We start from the raw sequence: 26,076 nt of genomic DNA, 5'->3' as shown, positions 1-26,076 counted from the left end.
TGCCGCCTCCGTAGGGCACCACAGCCAAAACCTCCCTCACAATGCTGCCCAGGAAGCCAAGAGCTCATCGCTCTTCAAAAGCACGCAACAAAACTGCAATCCATAAAGTGCACGATCGGAAAAGAGCAAAGATGGCGCATCCTTCTTGTTCGAGCCAAGAGAGAGAGAGAGACGTGCTCTTCCTCTTTTCTCTCTGGTGCCAATCACTGAAAGTCCCTCCCATTTCACCCGTCCACCTCCTACCGGCCAATTGCATAACTTTGGGATGTGGCCTGCCGGCTTTCCTCTCCGCCCCCTGATTCCCTGTCTCGATCGTGGGCAGGGCCTTTTGCCTATGAGGTCCATTGAGGGCAGTGCTTGCCCGACCGGCTCTGATTGGCTTCTTGCCAACGTGGTTGGTGTCATTTCAAGGTGTCTTTAATGGCTGGCCGTGGTAAATGTAATTTAAAGGTGGTGCAAAAATGAAAGGGAAAGATTCCAGGGGGGTAATCACACACTGGGGAGAACTAGCCTTAAACCCTTCCGATAATTAGGACAACACCACCCCACATGTGGTGAACACGTAAACAACCTTAAGCTACAGTTTCCCTACTTACGGTACATCGAGATTTCTCCTATGCGTCCACGGCCATGCTACTTCCTACACAGTTCTAAATCTCTAACTGTATTCTTTCAACTACCCCCCATAAGCGTAACAATATTCAAAGCTGAAAAAAAAAAAGATTAATGTTGAGACTCACATTAAATCAACAGAACACAACAAAATATAAGCACAAGAAGACATGGGTACCAATCGATAAAACAGCACAAACAATTGATAACAGTTAGATGATAGAAATACAGAATGGTTGTCTCAGCTTTTGAAATTTTTCTCTTGGAGCAAATAGGACATCAGAACACAAACAAGAAAGAGCAATCAGAGATTGCAGACCCTCGCCAGGATGTGTTTTCAGTGGATTTTAAGGCTGTGTTAAAATAAATATGGCGGCCGAACCACCTGACCGATGGCGTCATCATTATTTTTTTTTCTCCACTAATTTTTTCCGAGATTATGCTCAAGAAATTTCATCTTGATCGGATGAAGTTTTGTACTTGTCGAATTATGACTTCATAATGGAGGAGCCTATGACATCATCATTAACATATTTTATTCCCCATGGAGAGTTCTTTACAATGAGCCATGTCTCCATGTTTTCTATTCAGCACTTTCGGAGATGAAGAGGTGCAAAGTTTTTTGGGTTTTTCCAAGATGGCGGCCGAACCATGTGACCGATGACGTAATTTTTTTTTTTCTCCAACAGTTTATGCCGACATGGCGCTCAAGAAATTTCGTAAAATGGGAGAATCTGATGATATTTTGAAGGATGTACCGGCCGATTTATGGACTAAACATGATAACGACGTTGGTCGAATCTGAGACGCTGAACCTCTGGTAATACCAGTGAAACCTGGGGTACCCCTCCCAAAGGTGAGACAGTATAAATTACGACATGAGGCCGATGTGGGTATTCCACCAGTAATCAAGTCCCTGATAAAGCAGAAAATAATTATAGAAACTAACAGCCAATGTAACACGCCCATACTGCCGGTAAAGAAACCGAAGAAAAACAAATGGAGATTTGTCCAGGACCTGAGGGAGATAAACAAAGTGATACAGAGCATACACCCAGTAGTAGCAAACGCGGAGGCCCTCATGACATCCATCCCACCAGATGCAACACATTTTACTGTCATTGATCTATCTGTGTTCTGCATTTTTCTCTGTGCCAATCGCACCCGAGTCACAGCATTTGTTTACCTTCACCTACAGGGGTCGCCAGTACACCTGGACTGTGTTGCCCCAAGTTTTCGCTGATAGCCCCACCCTATTCTCCCGAGCATTGCACTGAGACCTAAGAGGACGTAGAACTAAAGGGAGGATCAGTGTTGTTGCAACACATTGATGATTTGTTGATTTGTTCCCCCTCCAAAGAAGCCTGTGAGGAGGCCTCTGTGGCCTTGCTAAAAGCCTTGGCCGCCAAGGGCCACAAGGTGGGACGAGAAAAGCTTCAGTTGGTACAGCCGGTCGCAACGTATTTGGGCCATGCTATTTCGCACGGCAAGTGAGAACTGGACGCGCAGCGAGTGACCGCGATCACAAAAGTGTCGCGACCGCGCACGCAGCGGGAAATGCTGCATTTCCTAGGTATGATGGGTTATTGCCGCACTTGGATAATCGACTATGCGATACTCGCTAAGCCATTGTACAAGGCCACCAAACTGGAAGCCCCAAACAAAATAGTTTGGTCGGACGACATGATACGCTGTTTCGATGGCATGAAAAGAGCATTGGCTACGGCACCAACTTTAGGGGTCCCCGATTACGCGAAGCCATTCACCCTTTACACTCATGCGGTGGGGGTTTTTGCCCAATCCGTATTGACTCAAACTCATGGGAAGAAGGAGCGACCTGTAGCCTACTTTAGTAAAAAGCTAGACCCAGTCGAGCAAGGGCTTCCGGTGTGCCTGCAAGCCATGGTGGCTGCTAGATACGCAGTGGAAAGAACAGCGGACATTGTCATGGGACACCCGGTAACATTGCGGGTGCCCCACTGCGTCACTTCGCTGTTACTACAGCGAAAAACCCAACATTTGTCATCCACTAGGTTGATGCAATACGAAACCGCACTGATCACCGTGGCGAACATTACCATTGAGCGTTGCACTACTCTTAATCCAGCCTCACTGATGCCCACACCAGAGGAGGGTGACCCCCATGTGTGCATCGAGGTGGTGCAGCAGGTGTCTATGGTATGCCCGTACTTGAGGGATACCCCCTTGACAACCCCGACTGTGTGTTTTATGTGGACAGATCGGCTAAGCGAGCATGGGATGGGTCTTTGCTGTCCGGGTACGCGGTGTGCTCCGATAACGAGACAGTAGAGAGTGGATGCCTTCCACCTACCTTTTTGGCCCAGCAGGCGGAGCTATGCGCCCTAACTAGAGCATGCACCCTGGCTGCAGGCCTTGCCGTCACCATCTACACAGACTCGGCTTACGCTCATGGGGTGGTTCACAACAAAGGAGCAATTTGGAAGATGCAAGGTTTTCTCACATCTGCGGGCTCGGTAATAAAAAGAACGGTGATTTGGTTGAGGATCTACACCAGAGCATTTCACTTCCCCGCGCTATCGCGGTGGTAAAATGCCGCGCTCATCAGAAACTAGACCCGGACGTTGCCCGGGGCAACGCCAGGGTGGATGCGGCAGCGGGTAAGGCAGCCGAACAACATGTAGAACGGAATATGCCGGTGGTTACGCGGGCTAAAGGGACGCCTGCGCAAACTGCCATGGTACCAGCCTCGGGGCCAGACATCTCACCGAACAACGATGACGTTTTGAGACTGCAAGACTTTTGGTTTCGCTGTTGAAACCAAAGCGTTCAGAATCATTGGAATCTCCCGCGATGAAGCTAACTCCAAGGGCCTTTCACTCACTCACAGCAGGCAGGTTGGTGGTCTTTCCGTCTTCTGACTCCTCTCTGGCCTTGCCCCCCCGCCCCCCCAGCTCTCTCAGGGCTCTGTCCCCCAAATATTCCTACAGGTCGCACAAGATCTGCCTGCAACCCTCTTATGGTTAAACTGCCAAAATCAAGACTCTCTGCTCACCTTCACTCCTCTATTCTCCCGCCTCTGGAACAAACTCCCTCACTCTCTTCAATCCCACTCCACCCTCCAGGTCTTTAAAACAGCTGTTCACCACCATCTCTTATCTTCCCCCATCCAAAACCTTGATCTTTTCTACCCCCGCTAATTTCACCCCAAATCCACTTTTTTGAAATACCAACTTCTGTCTTGGAAGTCCTTGGTGTCCTTGTGTTTTGAAGTGGCCGTAAGCTCTCCCGCTTGCGTTGATGAGCACTCGATCCACCCCCAGTCGCACCATGGGTCTTTCCCCCCATGAGATATTAATGGGGCTGCCCATGAGTTTGCCTGTTTCGGCCCCGGTGGACATATCCAAAAATGATTTGCCTGTGATGGATGACATGCTTTTAAAGTTTTGCATAGGATTGTCCAACGTGGCGTGCAACATTCACGCACGAATACGGGAGGCGTTGCCTGAATCAACAGACCACGCCATCCACGACTTCCAAGCTGATGACCAGGTGCTCGTGAAGCACTTCATCCGCAAGAACGCCCTAGAACTAAGGTGGACAGGGCCATCCAAGTATTGTTGGCTACACCAACCGCATTCTTCTGCAAGCGTAAGCCCTCCTGGATCCACGCCACACACTAAGTTGGCCATCAAAGCACCAGACACCACAACACAGTAATGACGTTCTCAGCCACAGGAATAATGCCACTGATAGCAACAGTCGCAGGCGTCAGGGGCGACAGAATAGTCGGTAGTCGTAGCACATGGGAAAGAATTTTGCCACGACAACTCGCCGTAACACTGGGCCAGGAAATATCACTACCATGTTTTCATGAAACAATCATAAGCGGCCTACATAGTGAGTGGAGAACCGTGACTTGGGAAGCGTCATTGAATGGAAGTAGATACAAACTGGTATTGAAGAAGGTTCATGTATCATCATGGGGATTTGAAACTCTTAAGGTGGAGGAACAGCCGGGATAAAAATGGGGGGTCACCCGATTTAAGGATACGGATGCGCACACACTTGGAGGAAGGCATGTTCATGAAGCTTAGGTGTAAAGCATGGTGGAAATACGGACGGAGGGATGGCCCATTAAAAGCAAACTTCGAAATCATACTCAAACCATACCCCCGGGATGAAGCTCAGGTGAGAAACGAGGAGAACACATATTGGAAAGTAGCAAGAGAGGTGGCGACAATTCAGAACAGGACTCAGTGCTGGGCATGTATGAAATTTCCCCAGACTAGCAATGCTGGGATACAAATGATAGTTTTACCCTTGTCCCTTAATGACCTCTGCTCCCAGCCCATCGATTCCCCATGTTTGGTTACCACTTTAGAAAGAGAGGGTGCTAACAACGACCAGAAGCATAATCGGCCGTCAGTGACTGCTCATGTGGTGGATAGACCCCCTCCTCCTCCCCCCCCCCCCCAGGTCTGGGTTAAACCACAAAAGGAGGTAGTCTGCCTCCAGGGCTCTGGCCATTTACGCATGGGGGAATCGGAATGCGTATACACTCTTCCAGGGAAGATGAGAAAAGGGGAAAACGGGATTACACTATGAGTAGTACTACAAGACAAGCACACTCACACTCACAATATAACGGCCATAACATTCTCTAGGCTAGGGGGGTTAGTAGGACCAATGGGGTGATGACGGGAGTTCAGTGTCTATCCACTCACCCGATCCCACCCCATGGGATGATGTTCATATGCGACGATAAAGCGTACCCCTATTTACCGGATAATTGGGGTGGCACATGTTATCTAGGATCAGTACTCCCCGATATCGAGAAACTAGATGACTTAGAACAAAGGCCCCTAAATAGGCGAAGCAAGAGAGCAGTGTGGAACGACGAGGGCCAGACGACTTTACATGGCCAAGGATGGGAGAAGGCGCTCGGGTTTATTTTCCCGGGAGCAGGCACAGTTATGAATAGCTTCCGGATAGATAAGGTGGCCTTAGCTTTGGTAAAGGTAGCTAACAATACCGCTAGAGCCCATGACGAGTTATTAGAAACGGTAGTTCATATGCGCATGATGGTGATGCAGAACCGGGTGGCTTTGGATATGCTAATGGCAGAAAAAGGATGGGTATGTGGGGTAATAGAAGGAAAGTGTTGCACGTGGATACCGGACCCATCCGAGGGCGTGTCAGCTGCAATAGTAAGACAAAGAAAGACTAGTCACGCGCTGACTATTGATCGCATCTCGCGTGAAAACTCTTTGAATGCCGACTGGATCACCAATTGGTTCAAAGGATGGACAGGCACGATTTTTAAATGGTTGCTGACCGCACTTGCGGTGGTAATTGGGATAGTAATATGGGGGGGCACTAATAAAAGCCTTCGTGCATATGTGTGTGAAGAAATACTTTACAGGATGGACGTCGAAGGATGCGCCAGTAAAAGGAATGGCTCTTGTTGCCGTTCAAACCCGATGCCTTGGCTACTTCATCCATACCTAATAGTGATTGCTTGCCCCCATATGATTCCCAATTGTCCTTGCACACCCCTTCCCTACTGCTCCCTTTTGATGATTTTAATGATTGTGATGATTTTTTTTACAAAATCCTCTGCGGGTGTGGAAACTGACTGTTCCTGTTTCTTCCTATGCATTACAAGCTCTCAGTGCGAGTCTAATCCCTGTCAATTTAGCTTCGGGTCTGGCTCCCAACGAGTTGCTGTTACAACATGGAGGTTCAGAGAAAGGAGAGGCTGATCACGAGGGTTTGATTGGTGACAATTTACCACCATTAGATTGAGCATTGTAGGTGAAGCTTTGTCTCGGTTTTCCATAGTCTTGCGTACTCAGTCCAAAGATTGGGGTTGACAAAGGCAAGAGGCCTACGTTGGGTCAAGGGTGAGCTGGAAGCTTCCCCAGGCGCGCACGGGCATAAGAAGATGGACTGCGGAGTATGAAGAAATGCCTGCATGCTTTTGTTAAATTGTTTCTTTAATACATTGTCTCAATAGAAACAAGAGGAGGGACTGTGGGGATCATGCTTTTGTTTGTAATTTGCTTTAAACATTTAATTCATTTATACTTCAAGAAGGCTGAGTTCATGCCCAGTTCAAACTACAATTGGAAAACAACTTTCACAATTCCTTTCCATGTGAGAGCCCTAAGGTCTGGTATACATCTGCCAGAAGAGATGAGCTCAGAAGAACAATGTGTGGGAATCGTCCTTGGGTTTGTCCCACTTCGGCAGTTCTGACAGGAAAGGATAAAGGAGGGGGGAGTCGTTCAACTTCCCCCTTTCTTTGAAATTGCTTAGCTTGCTGGGAATGGCTATGATAAACATCTTGCCTTGACTGTATATAAAGCCTGCCTTTTGCTCAGTTACTTAATAACAAACTTTTCACACAGTGTGCATTTCTCTGAGCATTCTAAAATGTTTTTTGAGGTTCCATGAGTGAATAAATGATTCTCCTTAAACTGTGCATTTGTATAAACGTTCTTCATCATGCATTCTTATGTGCACTTTAAGGTTGGATAGATGACGCCAAGGTTTTCCACAAGTTGTGCATTTGTATGGGCGTTCACCATTGTGAATTATCATGTGTGTTTTAAGGGTGGATGACTGTTTAAAAGATTTTCCACAAGTTGTGCATTTGTATGGGCATTCACCATTGTGAATTCTCACGTGTGTCTTAAGGTTGGATGCATGACTGAAGGATTTTCCACAAGTTGTGCATTTGCATGGGCGTTCACCATTGTGAATTCTCATGTGTGTTTTAAGGTTGGATGACTCAGTAAAATATTTTTCACAAATTGAGCATTTGTAAGGGCGCACACCATTGTGAATTCTCAAATGCTTTTTAAGGTGGGATGAATGAATGAAGGATTTTCCACAATTTGTGCATTTGCATGGGCGTTCACCATTGTGAATACTCATGTGCGTTTTAAGGGTGGATAACCAATTCAAATATTTTGCACAAACTGTGCATTTGTGTGGATGTTCACCTTTCTTTCCTTTGTGAGCCTTATGAAAATTATTCTCTGCAAACATTTCCTCATTTAATTTTTCTTGTTTGTAAAAAGTCCTCGTGATGGATTCATTTGGTGAGTCCTACGGGCATGTGTCTGTGTCGTTCATAAAAGTAGGTGCAGTCTCCCTTGTAGATTCAGTGGATTTACCTGTAAACATAACATCACATGCCCTGAAAAATATATCAGATTCTGTTCAATACTCGTAACATCATTTATCATTCAACATTCTGACAAACGTACCCAAATCTAACATGTATGTATGTATTTGTTTCACTGGAGAAAAATAAAAACATATTCTTGATGGAAATACGTATACTGTATGACTAAAAAGCTTGGATTTTCCCAATGATATTGTCGGGTCGCAGGTGATCAAGATCACGGGCAGCAGAAAGCCAAACAGTTTGCTGAAACTCCAAGGTGAATAAGCCGAAAATTGCCGGTCAGTCTGTCGTGCACAGGCGAAGGAAACCATGGTGCTTACCTACACGAACAAAAGCCACAGGGTTTATTTCTCTCACCCACAAACACAGAAACGAGACAGGGAAAATCAACAGTACAACAAATGAAAGGCAACAAATAATAGTTTATTGAAAATAAATGCAATACGATAAAAAGAATGTCGAGGTAAGATGATTATTTGCTACTTCGAAGGACCCTCCACGCTGACAAAAACACACAAGGGGAATGACAAAAGAAAATGAATTGGTTAGTTTTAAGCTGGCTGACACTTAGCTTTGCGTCTCAAATAGCTGGTAGGAGCTTGCTGGTTGTCAAACCCGAGTTGCGGCGCAGTAAGCTCACAAGATGGCACGGAATCGCGCCCGTAGCGAGCCGCCGGCGTGAAGCAAGCAGGCAGGATAGCCTTCTTTGGTTTGCTCGTGACCACCTCGTTCTCCGAAGAGCACTACCGTCAACCAACACACCCTCCTCCGACATTGCAAAGGTTCACCCCGCTCCACACGTTCTCCTCACAAGTGCACCCGAGACAAAGCGTGACATTCCACAACGAAAGTCGGCCAAGAGAGAGCAAGACACGCTTCAACTTCCTCCTTTCTCCTCCGAAGCGCACAAACTCAACGACCCAGCCGAACAAACAATGGCCTTGACTGACTTCAGTTGAGGATTCTGTGTTTGGGGTTCACAGATCTAGCGTCCCCCATTGCGCGCGCACGCACACACGCGCGCGCACACACACACACACACACACACACACACACACACACACACACACACACACACACACACACACACACACACACACACACACACACACACACACACACACACACACACACACACACACACACACACACACACACACACACACACACAACAACAAACAAAAGTTAAGTCTTGACTGATTATTCATTGAGGATTCTGTGTTTGGGGTTCACAGATCAAAGAACATCCTCCATTACATATATTGTTTATTTATTATTTTAATACCTCAGCATATGCCCCCTTCTATACACCCCGGACTTGGCTCTCGAGTGTCCACAGCGGTGTATATTAGATTAGAGGATTGTGAAGTGCCAACCCATTGATATCAAGGGCATTATCTGCTTATTTGTGTCTTTTGTAATTCCTGTGAATAAAATGAATCCAAGATTTCTTCCCCATTCAAATCATATAATTTATAGGTCCAAGGGACTGTAACCATTACATCAACGATTTTAAATAATTCATTAGTCCATCTCTTTGTATAACCTTTCTCAAAATGACTTTTTCATTTGCATATTTTTACAATATCACTAGCTTTGAACTTGGGCCTTCTCAAATTAATCTCCTTTTCATATTCTAATTTTGTAAATGTTTCTGATGGTTTTGATTTTGTTCATGAATGAACTGTATTATTGTAATTATCAACAATATCCTTAATTAAATATACCCATTGTTGAGAACCGAGTTGTGTGAATTTTTTATATAGTCTCTCTTTCAAAGTGCGATTAAAACGCTCAATAACAACTGCCTTTCCTTCATTAAAGATGCTGTATAATGTAATACCCTACCCCTTAAGAAATTTCATAAATATTTTGTTATAGAACTCTGTTCCCTCATCAGTCCATAACGTCTTTGGTTTCCTTTTGCTTTTACTAAATATTCCACTGAAAGCTAACATAAGAGTATTACCCCTTTTATTTTTCAAAGGAATAACCCATGCAAATGTACTCCTCAAATCAATAACGGTTAAAACATACTTATATCCCTTATCATTATTTAGTTCAATTAAATCAGTGGACCAAATGTGGTCGGTGCCTTTAGAATAAACTTTCCTTTTTAAAAAATTTGTGATTATAGGTTTATGCAATTCATCAGCCAAAAGCTCCTCAGTCTTGATGACATCATTCGAGCTTAATAGTTTTTTGAGGGCTGGATTTTTGAGGGTGAAACACATTGATAACGAAGACCAAGTTTCAATTACACACTTATCAATTTTTTCACAAAAACCTATCAACTTTCTCTCTCAACATTGGATTTTGTATCAAAGATAGATTATACAACATTTCTCTGTCGATTTCGTGTTTTTCATCCACTGTAGTGGTATTCCCATAAGCAATATCATGCTTCATACACACTTCATCAACCCTATTTAGAGGTTTAGACCAAGGTTTAGGATTGTCAGCCTCATCTAATCTTTTATCCAAGTTTGTTCCTGGTCCACAGAAAGAATACCCTGGTAGGTGTAATTCCCCTGGTATTCCAGTTGTTGTAAATTTACTCCCTGACAAAAACTTTTGGATATCTCCCCCACTTTTATGCTGAGAAATGAATTGACACTTTTTAGAGCCACACACTAAACATCTTCCCTTTTGATAAACTCTATTATTTTTACTTTTAACATACGACATATTTTTAGTTTTAGTTTTCTTTTTACATTTAACACAATAACTCATTTATTTATGGGAAAAATCCATACAGAGTGTGAAAACTTTTTTGGTTTCCAACATATACATTTCCATCTTGATTTTTAAAACATAAAGAATCCTTAGAAATGCCTTCACTCTCTCCTCCATATATTAAAAAATAAAACTAACGAAAGTCAACAACACCAACATCATCAACCATATAATCTTTTCTTTCTTCTTCTTTAGCCCCAGTTTCTCGTTTAAATCTCCTTCCTGAAATTGAAGACATTGATGTCGTTATTCTTGAAAATTATATTTTAATTAGACTTTGAATTTCTTCGTTTTCCTCCTCAGTGCGTTGAGTTTGATTTATTTTCTGTAACACCTTCAATCGTTTATTAATCTCACTACAACACAACAACATGCATTTTAAGGCCATTTTCCCTGCTAGAGCGGGGGTTAGCCTAAAAGTTTATTTATTAGTTTATTAATCTCACTGATTTCCATATTTTTCCTCCCTCTCCTTCCTCTCCTTGTTTTCACTCTTTTCCTTCTCTCTTTTCTCCTTTCTTCTCTCTTTTCCTCCTTCTCCTTTTTCTCCCTCTCTCTTTCCTCCCTCTCATCCTTCTCCTTTTTCTCACTCTCTTCCTTCTCTTCTTCAACTCCTTCCTCATCCCTTGCTACCATTAAACCATCTCCCCACAGAATATTATCCATATATTCATCTGGATTTTCAGATATTCTTGTCTCTGTAATTATTTTTCTCATAATAGGATACCAATAAGATTTGTTGATGATTTCTAAAAGAGTTTCATATTTCATAACTTTGAGAAGTTTATTTTTATTTAATATTTTAATCAAATCTTCATTTGAGGGTTTATCAATGTCACTATAAGGCCATTTCTTAATTACAAAATTCCCATGTCTATGTTCTAATTCATAAGGAATGTAATATCGAACACCCTTTTCTTGTAAGTATCCTTGAATACAAAATTTATAATTCTCTTGTAGTCTTCTCCCTGCCATTTATGTATAAAAAAATTCATGTTTCTGAAATATATGTGAGATTAATATTATGACAGGTAATACCACCCCATCTTCCAATTATTGTTAAATCGGTTTGTATTCCTCGGCTTTCTATCTTTATCCGATTTCCTTCGTTCTTTGTCATATAAACTATCACTTCGCCATAATATAATTTTCTATTCTTGAAATCGTGTATTTATTTTTTTAAATTATGCTTCCACATATCTCATTATCCTCACCAAGTGGGTAATATTCTTCGATACGAGAATTATTTAAATTGTATAGGTCTTGTAGGTTTATTGAAAAAGTCCAATTGTACCCCAAATCAGACATAACATAACCCCATTTTTCTATTATCATACCAACTAAGCATCCTTCTTTAAATAATTCAATTTTAAGTAGATTGTTAAATTTAACAAGCGTTACGCCTAGGTCCCCCGTCGGTGAAGTGATGTGAGTTGACAAAGTGGAAGACGCAGAAAACATGCTTTGATATGATATTTCGCTCACAAGGTTCAGACATACATGGCGGCGGCCATCTTGGATTTTGACGTGGCGACCCAATTTTCAATAGCCTTCTTCCTTGTGCCTAGATACACCCAAACACCAAATTAGAAGTTGGTACTTTGCTTATTTTTCAAGATATTTCACTCACAAAGTTCAGACATATATATGGTGGCGGCCATCTTGGATTTTGACGTGGCGACCCAATTTTCAATAGCGTTCTTCCTTATGCGGAGATACACCTACAAACAAAATTAGAAGTTGGTACTTCGCTTATTTTTCAAGATATTCATCTCACAAGGTTCAGACATACATGGCGGCGGCCATCTTGGATTTTGACGTGGCGACCCAATTTTAAACAGCGTTCTTCCTTGTGCCTAAATACAGCGACACGCCAGATTACAAGTTGGTACTTCGCTTATTTTTCGAGATATTTCGCTCACAAGGTTCAGACATATATATGGTGGTGGCCATCTTGGATTTTGACGTGGCGAACCAATTTTCAATAGCATTCTTCCTTATGCCGAGATACACCCACACACCAAATTAGAAGTTGGTACTTCGCTTATTTTTCAAGATATTCATCTCAAGTTTCAGACATATATGGCGGCGGCCATCTTGGATTTTGACGTGGCGACCCAATTTTAAACAGCGTTCTTGCTTGTGCCGAGATACACTCACAAACCAGATTAGAAGTTGGTACTTCGCTTATTTTTCTTGATATTTCGCTCACAAGGTTCAGACATATATATGGTGGTGGCCATCTTGTATTTTGACGTGGCGACCCAATTTTCAATAGTGTTCTTCCTTATGCCGAGATACACCTACACACCAAATTAGACGTTGGTACTTCACTTATTTTTCCAAGATATTCATCTCACAAGGTTCAGACATACATGGCGGCGGCCATCTTGGATTTTGACGTGGCGACCCAATTTTCAATAGCGTTCTTCCTTATGCCTAGATACACCCACACACCAGATTAGAAGTTGGTACTTCGCTTATTTTTCAAGATATTCATCTCACAAGGTTCAGACATACATGGCATCAGACATACATGGCATCAGACATACATGGCGGCGGCCATCTTGGATTTTGACGTGGGTTGCACCCACACACCAAATTTGAATGCGGTCCTTCGCTTACGCACGCATGCATGCAAACACGCACGCACGCACACACACACGGACGGACGGACGGACACACGGACGGAGGGGAAAGCCATAGTCCCCCTTTCGCTACGCTGTGCGACGGGGGGGACAATAAGGAAAGGTGTATGGTTTGTAGGTCCAGGTGTTGTGGTTCTAAATTCTACTTGTTTGAAAAAGAGATTGCTGTAGAATATTTTGTTAAATCACTGAATCTCACCAAATCATTTGCATCTGTGGGGCTTGGATAATTGATTAATTTATAAGTATTCTTCATATTAATAGTTTTTGTTAAATTATATTTTTGTCGTCCAGCCTGTGCCTTTGTATAATCATTTGATAAATCAATATCCAACTCTTAGTCCTTGAGCCAACCGGCCATTTTTTGAAGTGAATGCTCCGGGGGGGGGGGGGGGGGGGGGGAGTAATTCTCATTATGATTTTCCATTAGACCAATGTCTCAAGTGTCAGAAAAGGTGTGATGGACATCTGAGAACGGTAGCTTAGTGCCCGGATGGACGCCATCTTTGAAACCACCCAGCTCGAAAATGCCCATTTGGTGGGGTACATTGTTGCACGTGTATCTGGACTTCTATACTAGCTATCGATGTGCGGTTGACGACTAAATATATGTCCGATGTGTACCGTCTAAATAAAAAATAATATGAAGCATTTTGTTTTAGATTAATTATTATAAAAATCAATTATCGAAAAAAAATCATATATTTTTCAATATTTTATTATTAGACTTGTACTTTTTTTAGTGAAACAACACTGGTATGATTTTCCAAATTATGCATTGTGCTACACCGTTTATCTGTCTTTAAAAATAACTCAAAAACTAAAACATATCATCCACCACGAGTGTACACAAAAAATATATGAAAAGGCATGCACTTTCCACAAACCGAAACGATGTCAGTTGGAATTTCCCGCCGATAATCAACCCACAGAACCCAGTGCCGAAAGTGACGTCAGTCTATTCTATATCTATATTCTATATTCTATATCTCAGTCTGAGATTTGTTGCGGTGACCTGATTAATTTCTGTGACGGGGGGACGGGGGGGTGGGTGGCTTAAGAACTAAAAGTGAACATGTTAGATGGCGCCACATACAACTCTATTATAGAGTTGTATTGTGGCGCCATCTAACATGTTCACTGACTTGGATGAGTATGTCTATGTAAGCTGGCGAGCTTTTCGGATATCGGAGTAATCTAACGTCAGTCTTTTTGTTCTTTCAGCTGAGATGGCCGGTGTCGAGGCGAAACGGGCGAAGATTGAACCTGAGTCCGGAACGTGCATCCTGTGCAGCAAGAAGTCGCCACTCTCTGAACTAAGCAAGGCAGCGGGCAACAGTTCTTGGAAGACATTGTGTGAGGCAGCCGCAGTTAGAAACTTTTATCCAATTCTAAAACTAGTCCAAGAAGGCGCAGTTGAACTTCCTAATATTCCAATATTATACCATAGGGCTTGTAGATCAGACTTCACTCACAAAAACCACCTAGCTACTTTGACCAATGCAGCTAGAAGTTCTTCAGTTGATACTGGTGATGCGGTGCGACGGCGATCATCACGGGAAGAGACAGGATCAACTTCAACGGTCTACGATGATAAATGCATTTTTTGCCAGCGTGCTTCAAAATTCATAAAAGGCAGTCGTACCCGTGAAACAGTTGTCTTGGCTGTTGAACTTCGAGCAGATAAGACAATAAGAGATGCTGCGACAGCTCGCAATGATGAGAGAGTTTTGGCATTGACTACACGAGATATGGTTGCAGCTGAGGCTCACTACCACTTCTCCTGCTATAGAAACTACACACGGCCCCAAAAACCTCAAGTAGAAACTGACATTGAAGATAATATCGAGAAAAAAGAAATGATACGATGTATATTCAATTTCATTCGCACTGACTTGTTCTTGAACCCGAGGATTGTTCCAATAGTTGATGTTGCAACAGATATCCTGTCTTCAGATACATTTTCAGTTGATGTTCGTGACTCCATCAAGAAGAATCTGCAGCGCCCATTACAAAGAGAGTTTGGAGAATCGCTCATCTTCTTCAATGTGAAACACCGTGTATACTTGATGCCCGATAATCTGACAAAGCGAGAGATTGCTGCAGAGTGCGTAAACCTGAAAGCAGAAGTGAAAGCATTTGAACGAACGGACGGTGAAAGTAACATTGTGCGTGCAGCTACTTCACTGCGACACCAGATCAAAGATGCTCATTACAATGAACGTTGGCCGCCTCAGCCAGCAGAACTCACTTCAGATTACGTGAAGATACCAGATTCTCTTCGTGTATTTCTGCATACTTTGATTTGCGGGAGTGGGGGTAGCTCTGCGCGTGCCAACACACTGGTATGGTCGATGGCTCAAGATATCATCAATGCTGTACACCGGGGTACCATCAGAACATCGAAGCATGTCCTACTTCCGTGGGTCATGAAAATGCTCACCGGTAATACAGAGGTCATCAGAATATTGAATCGACTCGGGCACGGATGTTCGTACACAGTTCTGGAAGAAATCGAGACAGCGCTATGCATAGACAAATTAGCAAGTGTGGAGAAAGATACAGTACCACTTCCGTCACATGTGCACCCTTCGGTCCCGACTGTATTAGCATTCGATAACATCGACAGGCTAGAGGAATCGCTGAGTGGTGGCGGAACATCGCATCGCGTCAACGGTATCATCGTCCAACCGAAGTCGCAGTCGTGTTTGCCGCCCCAACCTCCATCGGCAGTATCCAAAGCAGATAAGAAGCGATCTATCCCGTCATCCAGCGATTTAGTTCCAATATACAGCGGTGGGAAACGAGAGGGCCCACCTGCAATCAAGCCTGCAGATCTTTCTGACACTCTTGCAGGCGCAACATCCCTTGCGCAGCGCCGAAATCACGTATGGATTATGACTCGCATGCTGGAACCATGCGACCAGACAATCAGTTCGTGGACTGGTTTCAACATCATGACTAGAGATCGTGTTCAGGTGACGGAAGATGTAGTTGGCTACCTGCCGACTATAAACGCGCCTGCCACAGATATGGCAACAGTGCAAGAAATCCTCAGAGAAGCTCTGAACATCATGTCATCACTTCAGCTTGAGCGTATACCGGTGGTGCTAGACCAGGCACTATTTGCGAAGGCGACCGAAATAGCATGGAAAGATGTCGATCGATATGGAAGAATCGTGCTCATGATGGGGAACTTCCATACCATCTGTAACTTCATGTCGAGCATTGGGAAAATGTTTGGAGATGCAGGCCTTCGGGATGTAGCTGTTGAGTCAGGAGTAATCGCTGAAGGTTCCATCAACAGGGTTCTGGAAGGCAAGCAATACAACCGTGCTGTGCGACTCCACAAGTTGATGTACGAGGCACTAATGCGCATCATTTGGAAGGGCTTCCAGGTGTGGATAGAAAGCAATCATCCTGACAAGGAACCCCAGATTCGAAGCACTGACCTCAAAATTCGCAGCATCAAGGAGGATGTTTGCCACGAGACTCTCGCTGCTGCTCTCGATGATGATTCATGTGTACAGAGCTTTGACATGTTCGCGAAATACCTACATTTTCTGCGAACCAAACATGGAGACCTGGCTCGCTTCTGGATGATGTATATTGATATGGTAGAGACCCTGCTGGGGTTGATTCGTGCGGATAGAGAAGGCGACTGGATGCTTCACTTGGCTTGTGTCAGAAGAGTGATCCCTTGGTGTTTCGCAATGAAGAAGGTGAACTATGCTAGATATCTACCAGTGTACTATGCACAGATGACGCAACTCCACGAAACATGCCCCGAGTTGTACAGGCATTTCAATCAAGGCTACTTCTCCGTACAGCTTAGACCAGGGAATCCATTTGCCAGAATCGCTGTTGATCAGACAACAGAAGAAACAGTAAACAAAGATACGCAAACAGCTGGAGGAACACGAGGTTTTAGTCTTCGCCAAGGGGCTGTGTCACGATACTATCTAACTGCAGAAAATCGGGCTACTGCACTGAGGCAACTACGAGAAACTATCCTTGTGAATGGCAGCGACACATCTCACGCCAAGCACCCTGACTTGTCTACTTCTCGCATCAAACGTGATGAGTCTGGCGTCACAGCTATCTGTGATCTACTGGAAAATGACTGGACCAATCCATTCGCCGATGATCCGTCATGTCTTCTCAGTATATCTACCGGAGCGGCTGCGAGGGAGGACGTTTCTAATGACCTACTCAACACCCTGCAAAAGGGGGAAGCGGCGTATCAAAGCTTCCAGAAACGTCTTGAAGAGGGAACAGGCTTCCATGACACATTGAACAAGCTAAACTTGAAGACCTTTGGTAAGATCAAGCAGAAAGTTGTGAAGGGCACAAACAAGGAGATCGTCCTGAGAGCTGACAGACAACTGTTTGCCACCATGATACTCATCGCCAAGACAAGGAACCTCGACATGCAACTTGTTCTTTGTCACCCACTAGGGCCGTTACCATGGTCTTTGGCAAACGTTGATGGGTCAATGAAAAAAACGAACAAAGCTGCACTTGCGAAACACATGGAAGGTCTTGTGGAACCAGCCGAGAACGTTGACAAGCGAAGTGCAACAATAATTGATGCGATGGCTCTCATACAAAAGATGCATGGCGAGAACGACACGTTCGAAGAACTATCTGACCGCATCCTTGCTGCAGCGCTTCACGCTGGTCAAGGCAGTGAGCGCATCGATGTTGTCTTTGACACATACACAGAAGAATCCATCAAAGCAGCTGAGCGTGTGAACCGCGGTTCAAATGAAGGCATCAGTTTCAGCGAGATCAGACCCGCACACAAAATCATGAACTGGCGGCGTCTCCTTGCTTGCAGCCAGACAAAGGAGAAACTGGTTGTGTTTCTGGCGGAGTCGTGGAAACATGAAACAAATCGCGAAAAGCTAGGCAACAGAACACTGTATGTCACCTGTGGTGAAAAATGTCTGGTACTGACCCGCGATAGGTGGAAGTTGGTGCAAGCACTCGAATGTAGCCACGAGGAAGCAGACACGCGTATGTTTCTCCACGCAAAGCACGCCGCTACCCACTACAAGACGATCATCTTAGTGGCAGATGACACCGACGTTCTGATCATCAGTCTTCATCTCAGCAGAACCATCGATAGTCAGCTCTTCATCAGACGAGGAACAAAGGTTCGAGTCAGAATGATCGACGTTGGAAAGTTGGCTGCGGTATTGGGGTCTGGAGTTTGCAGTGCATTGCCAGGGCTTCATGCATGGAGCGGGTGTGACACTGTGGGTGCTCTGGCTAGCCAAGGAAAGATAAAGGCTTTGAAGCTTGTGCAAGCGAATGAGCTGTATCTTCAAGCATTCACAGATCTGGGATCTTCGTGGAATGTACCAACAGACGTCTTCAATAGCATTCAGGCCTTCACGTGTCAGCTGTACGCCAAGAACACGAAGATCGTCGGTGTTAATTCGCTCCGTTATCACATGTTCTGTGCAAAGAAGGGCCAGATCGAATCTGGACAATTGCCGCCTTGTGAAGACTCCTTGATGCAGCATACGCTTAGGGCCAACTATCAGGCGGCTATCTGGCGACGCAGCCTTGAAAACCTACCAGACGTCCCAACACCATCAGCAGGACATGGTTGGGAACTCGATGATGGCGGTTCGCTCACAATCCGATGGATGGCGGGTCTACCAGCTCCAGATGTCGTCTTGAATCTCATCTCATGCACATGCAGAAGGACGTGTCGACCGTCAGATTGCTCCTGCATACTGAATGGGTTGAAGTGCACTGTTGTGTGTAAGCTGCAGGGATGCTCCAACATGGTGCAGGATGATGCTATCGTGGCTCAGGATGCCAATGACTCTGATGGCGACTCTGATGATTAACTTTGTGTGCACTGTATATTGTATAGCATATGTTGTTCTCTATTATAATGCAGGCCAAATTGCCTGAAAATCTTTATAGACAGATAAACGGTTTAGCAAAATGTATAATTTGGAAGATCATACCGGTGTTATTTGACTAAAACATGACATGTTCAATGATACCTCCGCTTGCTTATTAGGAATATACATCGTATGGTGTTAAAATCAGCTCCATACGTCTTTCCAAACTCTAGTAATGAATAATTAATATAATTGGCGGCCATTTTGAAATCCAAGATGGCCACCAAAGTGCAGATTTCCTATGTAACAATTTCCGCCTGCTTATTAGATATCGTATGGTGTTAAAATCCTCTCCGTACGACATTCCTAACTTGCGTTATCGTCAGAATAGATAATGCCAGCGGCGGCCTAAGTCATTTTATGCCTCTTTACATTTATTTGTTGTAAACTCGTGGTGGATGATATGTTTTAGTTTTTGAGTTATTTTTATAGACAGATAAACGGTGTAGCACAATGCATAATTTGGAAAATCATACCAGTGTTGTTTCACTAAAAAAAGTACAAGTCTAATAATAAAATATTGAAAAATATATGATTTTTTTTCGATAATTGATTTTTATAATAATTAATCTAAAACAAAATGCTTCATATTATTTTTTATTTAGACGGTACACATCGGACGTATATTTAGTCGTCAACCGCACATCGATAGCTAGTATAGAAGTCCAGATACACGTGCAACAATGTACCCCACCAAATGGGCATTTTCGAGCTGGGTGGTTTCAAAGATGGCGTCCATCCGGGCACTAAGCTACCGTTCTCAGATGTCCATCACACCTTTTCTGACACTTGAGACATTGGTCTAATGGAAAATCATAATGAGAATTACTCCCCCCGCCGGAGCATTACTTTTGGTCTGGCTCAAGGACTATCTTGGGATACTCCAAAGATAGAACCATCTTTTCCGACATGTCATTTATATTAGATTAAAAATGACATCATAAAAATTTTCATTATTATTGAGTTGAAATAATACATATAAACATAATTGGCCACAACATTTAGAATTAATGTCTTGGACTTGAAATGTTTGATAAACTCCATTCTGTAAGAATTGTATTACTTCAACAGGTGGTGGCATACCATAACTATCAAAATAATATTTATCCTGCCTATTATGAATACAAACCCAATGAGAACCATTCTGTGTGTCCAAATATCATAATAATATTCTTTTTATTCTTGGACAACTTTGTTAATTCATCTCTCATACAAATAACCACATTATCAATTATTAGTTTTTTTTACAATAATTTGCAAGTTCTATATTTGACGTTGTATTCTTTCCAAATTGTTTAAACCATTTATCCATTTATTTATGAGAAAGATATAATCCATTACCCCGTTTAGTTAGTTTAACACCCGCTTGAGCGATAGAGGAAAGCATATCTCCAACTAACAATCTAGCTTTATCAGGTAGACTTTCAAGTTTTTGAGCAAAATCTACAATTACACCACTTCCACTAATTTGTTTCTCCAACTCCTTGTTACGTCTTTCCAATTCTTTTTGAGCTTTTAGTTGTGCCTTCCTTTCGTTCGCAGTTTTTACCGCTGCCGAAATACCACCCGTCAATGCTCCTTAAACCAGCAAATAAAGGAATTAGAAATGGGAGAAATCCTCCTCTCGTCTCTATTATTGAATATTTCTTTGACATAGGTTTTGATATTTTAAATTTAAGTGATCCAGTATCATTTAGTGTTTTTACCTGCTCTCTTGTGAGTAAAACATCAATTCTTACTGCTCCTTTTCTTTGAATTGTATTAACACTAGGGCATTGCCCGTACGTGGGTGCCCGTTCCTTGCCAAAAAAAAAAAAAAACGCTACCCGTACGCTCTACCCCGCCCGTACGCCCGTAAACAAAAAAAACAACGCTCTTCGCTTCCGCCCTTCGCTCTGACTGAATTGGGAGAAATAATGCGCATAAGAAATCGAATTACGTACCGTAATGGCGGTCAGCTCGTAACGCGCTCAGCTCCGCTCGTCTCACATCGGCCACGCCTACGCAACAAAGCGTTCTGTGATTGGCTGCCGGAAGTTCGCAAATCGCAGTTACGATGAATCGTTTTAATTTAATCGCAGTTTGAAATCGTTTTAAAACATAGTTTAACGGCAACATAGTTTTCCAACGTGAAATAAATGAATACGCTGTCAAATGTGCCGTCCGAGGCAGAGTCTGATCGCCACGTTCGGCACACGTGATAGCTCGCTGCTCTCTGATTGGTTGAAGCGTTTTTTGGACATAGCTCGGTAAGTACTTCTCCGATTAATTTAAAACCTTGAAAAGGCACATCCTCGGGTCCCCAGCAATATACCTGGCAAGTTTCAAGTATATCGGACCCGTGGTTGTCGAGAAACAGCGGTCACAGACAAACACACAGACACACAGACACACAGACACACAGACACACAGAGATTGCTGGAATTATAGATAGATTAATAATACAAGGCTTTTTATTTTGAATAAAAGACAATAGTTTATCAAGATTGATTTTATCAATATATACCCCAGTTGGTTCTTTCCTTCTCATTTATTCATTAGAAAAATCATTGTGATATTAATCATAACACCAATATCTGTATTAATCTGCAATTCTGTTTCTTCCAAAAGCAAACAATATGTATCAACTTCTTCACTCTCCCTTCTTTCTATGTATAGAGAAGTATCCACTCTATTAGACTTTATAGTTTCCTTTTGGGAACTCAGGTCAATTGCGTAGATTGTATAAAGTTTTTGAAATGCAACCATATTCAAAATAGGATCATTATTACCATTGCTTTCACACACCTTTTGGTAAGACTTGTAGGCTTCTGCATAATCATTTTTTTTCCCAATCAATTTCCAATCTATCTCGCGGATAAAATGTACCATCAAGAGAAACCTGAAGTTGTTTCACCTTAGCATTACCACTCAGCGCATTATTCTTATCAGTACCTTCATCTCCATCTGGTTTCTTAAAAATGAGCCATAGGTATCGTGGCTTTCCTTGAAGAACACCTAAATTCCAAGTGTAGGTAGTGTGTTCCAGTTTAACGTGTTGACATCTTCTTTTAAGGTATGATACATTTAGTGGTTTCTTTGAGTTAAGTCTTCTATTTAACATCTCTTCCGTTTTAAGATTAAGAGTATATTCACTAATATACCAACACAAATCATTAATAACAAATTTATTATTATCACCAAAAGCATTAGCAGCACCAAAAAGCAATCTATTTTCATTATCATTCCTTTGTAGTTGAAATCGAATTTTAAGTCCATACAAAACTTTATCAAAATCACAAAATACAAATATACCCTTAAGGGGAACTGCTACGGGAAAACTATTTTCTGCTTTTGTTTCATCATTATACATTGCCTTCCTTTGACTAAAACCAGGGTCATTTTCTTTTCCTGGTGTCATGTCAGGAATAAAACCTTCAACAGCTCCCTTATCCATTCTATCACTAAACGAATATAGTGTAAATTTCATCATTTCAGATGTAGCAGAGACATAATCAACCACTTCAACCTCTTGTGTTCCAATATACAAACGGACACTATCAAACATTTTCCAGAAGAAATCATTTACGAGTGTAGCATTAGTGTTATTCGCAGCCTTAGTGAATTTAAATTTACACAACAAGAAACTATCAGCTAGATTCAACTAAGTTTGTTGATGATTTATTTCAAAACTTTTTGCTCTGTTTGAATTCCAGTCTGTTCCTGTTATAGCATTTACCTTAAAATAGTCTTCCTTTTTCATAGAGTTTGAAATGATAATCGTATCATCCAAATCATAGATACTATCAATGGCTTCCATACTTGTATTTATTTAGTAAAAAAAGATGCTAAAACTTTTGTAACCCTGACCCAAGTATTTGAATGTTTTTTTGTCGTTCTTGTGAAGATAGTTGAGTTTTGCATTTTTTAATTTATTTGATTGCTTGTAATTTATGAGACTCCTTTTGAGAAATTGAAGAAATTCCAACCCATTCAATCCACCTCAACTCATTCACTTCAATTTTTCATAAACATGCCTTTTACACCTTTATTTATGTCGTTAACAAATGTAGGCAGTGTATTTATAAATATAGAAGCAGTATATGAATATGTGCTTGTATGTGTATATATATGTACGCATGCACAAACTAACGTAAACTGTAGGTCACTTTCGTTGAACTCGAGGAAGATGAGTGAGCATTAACGATACTCAGCTTTTTGTATGTTTTGTATTCCTACATCAACATCATATCAACATCTTACATGCATGCCTGCTGTTCTTGTGGACGAAGAAGAAGACCTGTTGGTTGAAAGCTTGTCTGAAAATTAAAGATCGACCGTATTAAAGCTACGTCTACGACATATTTCATTTCTTCTGATTATATGTGAATATCTATACATACAAATAAAGTCTAGGTATGCATGTACAGTGCCTGTAGAAAGTCCACACCCCCTTTCAAAGTTTTAACCTTTTGTTGCCTTATATCGTGGAATTAAAATGCATGAAATCACACTTTTTCCACCTTTATTGGCACATCATAAACCACAACTTTTTTAGGATCATTGGTATCGTCTTTGAAGAAGCCGATTCTGAGGGCCTTTCACTGTCTTACCGCAGGGAGGTTGGCAGTCTTTCTACTACAGACTCCTCTCCTGCCTTGCACCCCCTGCTCTGTCTGTGCTCTGTCACTCAAACATTTCTGCAGGATGCACAATATGTCAGCAACCCTCTTCTGGTGAAACTGCCAAAATCAAGACTCTGTGCTCACATTCACTCTTTTGTTCCTCTTTTTTCCATCCTCTGAAATAAAGTCCCACACTCTCTTCAATCCCACTCCTCCCTCCAGGTCTTCAGCTCTTCACCACCATCTCATATCCTCCCCCATCCAAAACCTTGATCTTTTCTACACCCGCAAATCAAACCCAAGCGCAACTCCTTCAAATTCAGTTTTCTTTCCTGAAAGTCCTTGTAGTGTCCATGTGTTTGTCCCGTGTGCCCGCCCCAGCCCTCTCCCTTCCACAGATCTCCCAATGTCCCTGTTCTCTACTGGTATCTTCAAGTTAGAGGACTGAATAACAAGCTTTTCACACAGTGTGCATTTCTCTGGGCATTCTCCATTGTGAATTCTACAATGTTTTTTGAGGTTCCATGAGTGAATGAATGATTCTCCTTAAACTGTGCATTTGTATAAACGTTCTTCGTCGTGTATTCTCATGTGTGTTTTAAGGGTGTCTGGACGACTAAAAGATTTTCCACAAGTTGTGCATTTGTAAGGGCGTTCACCATTGTGAATTCTCATGTGTGTTTTAAGGTTGTCTGGACGATTAAAAGATTTTCCACAAGTTGTGCATTTGTATAAACGTTCACCATTGTGAATTACCATGTGTGTTTTAAGGTTGGATGATTGACGAAAAGATTTTTCACAAATTGAGCATTTGTATGGGCGTTCACCATTGTGAATTCTCTTGTGGTTTTGAAGGGTGGATGAATGACTGAAGGATTTTCCACAACTTTTGCATTTGTATGGGCGTTCACCATTGTGAATTACCATGTGGTTTTTAAGGTTGAATGGCCGATTAAAAGATTTTCCACAACTTGTGCATTTGTATGGACGTTCACCATTGTGAATTGTCATGTGGGTTTTCAGGGTGGATGATTGATTAAAAGCTTTTCCACAACTTGTGCATTTGTATGGGCGTTCACCATTGTGAATTGTCATGTGGTTTTTAAGGTGGGATAACTGATTAAAAGATTTTCCACAATTTGTGCATTTGTATGGGCGTTCTCCATTGTGAATTCTCATGTGTGTTTTAAGGTGGGATAACTGATGAAAAGATTTTCCACAATTTGTGCATTTGTATGGGCGTTCTCCATTGTGAATTCTCATGTGGTTTTTAAGGTGGGATGAGTGATAAAAAGTTTTAACACAACTTGTGCATTTGTATGGGCGCTCACCATTATGAATTCTCATGTGTGTTTTAAGGATGGAGGATTGCTTAAAAGATTTTCCACAATTTTTGCATTTGTATGGACGTTCACCATTGTGAATTCTCATGTGTTTTTTAAGGGTGGACGGAAGACTAAAAGATTTTCCACAAGTTGTGCATTTGTATGGGCGTTCACCATTGTGAATTCTCATGTGTTTTTTAAGGGGGGACGTCTGAGTAAAAGATTTTCCACAAATTATGCATTTGTATGGGCGTTCACCATTGTGGATTCTCAAGTGTACTTTAAGGGTGGATGGATAACTGAAAGATTTTCCACAATGTGTGCACTTGTGTAGATGTTCACCTTTCTTTCCATTGTGAGCCTTGTGAAAATTATTGTCTTTAAACATTTCCTCCTTCGGTTTGGCTTGTTTGTAAAAGGTCCTCTTGTTGGTTTCTTCTGCCGAGTCCTGCAGGCATGTGTTTGTGCAGTTCATAAAAGTAGGTGCAGTCTCCCTTGTAGTTTCAGTGGATTCGCCTGTAAATACAACATCACATGACTTGTAAAATAGGTCCGCGGCTCCTGAAGCTCACTTGGATAAGGCACAACAGTCACTCAATCCCCCCACAGACTCACTCAGACCCTGACAGTTTTAATGTCGTTAACAAACTTTGTTACATCACGGGCCATGAAGGTTGTGATCAAGTTTCATTGGAATTGTGTGTGCAGTTTAAGAGAAAAGAGCAAATACCTATTTTGGGTTTCTTCAAACCCTCCACAGACCACCTTAGACCTTGATTTTTTTATGCCCTGAACAAACATTGGCACATCAAGGTTGATGAAGGTTGTGTGCAAGTTTCATTGAAATTGTGTGTGTAGTTTCAGGGAAAAGAGCAAACAATTTTTCCTTTGAGGGGGGGGGGGGGGGGGGGGGAGGGGGGGGGTGGTCATTTTGGGGGGTCAAAAACACCCCCATAGTTCTCCTTAATGAGCGCAGATTTTGATGCGGTCAATATGTAGAAGTGGGTTAAATGCAGCACTTGTAGAACCACGTGATTACTGTATTTCACG

At 42.4% G+C, this 26,076-nt stretch overlaps 2 protein-coding genes across 6 annotated transcripts in view; both read right to left on the bottom strand.

Annotated features, from left to right (window-relative positions):
* The window catches only part of LOC137417722 (uncharacterized), a 502,198-nt gene that overhangs the window by 333,215 nt on the left and 142,907 nt on the right, over window positions 1–26,076 (bottom strand). The window lies entirely within an intron of this gene.
* LOC137417723 (uncharacterized) overlaps window positions 23,585–26,076 on the bottom strand; it is a 173,325-nt gene continuing 170,833 nt past the window's right edge. For all 5 annotated transcript variants that reach the window (XM_078778417.1, XM_078778421.1, XM_078778419.1 and 2 more), the window contains one exon: window positions 23,585–25,542. In XM_078778417.1, the coding sequence (XP_078634543.1) occupies window positions 24,248–25,542 (1,295 nt within the window). In that variant the 3' untranslated portion in view covers window positions 23,585–24,247. The remainder of the gene's footprint in view (window positions 25,543–26,076) is intronic.

This window comes from Myxine glutinosa, chromosome 5, assembly GCF_964187855.1.
Source record: "Myxine glutinosa chromosome 5, kmMyxGlut1.1, whole genome shotgun sequence".
Classification (NCBI taxonomy): domain Eukaryota; kingdom Metazoa; phylum Chordata; class Myxini; order Myxiniformes; family Myxinidae; genus Myxine; species Myxine glutinosa.
The sequence above is the reverse complement of the archived record's forward strand: the minus strand, read 5'-3'. Positions and strand labels throughout refer to the sequence as shown.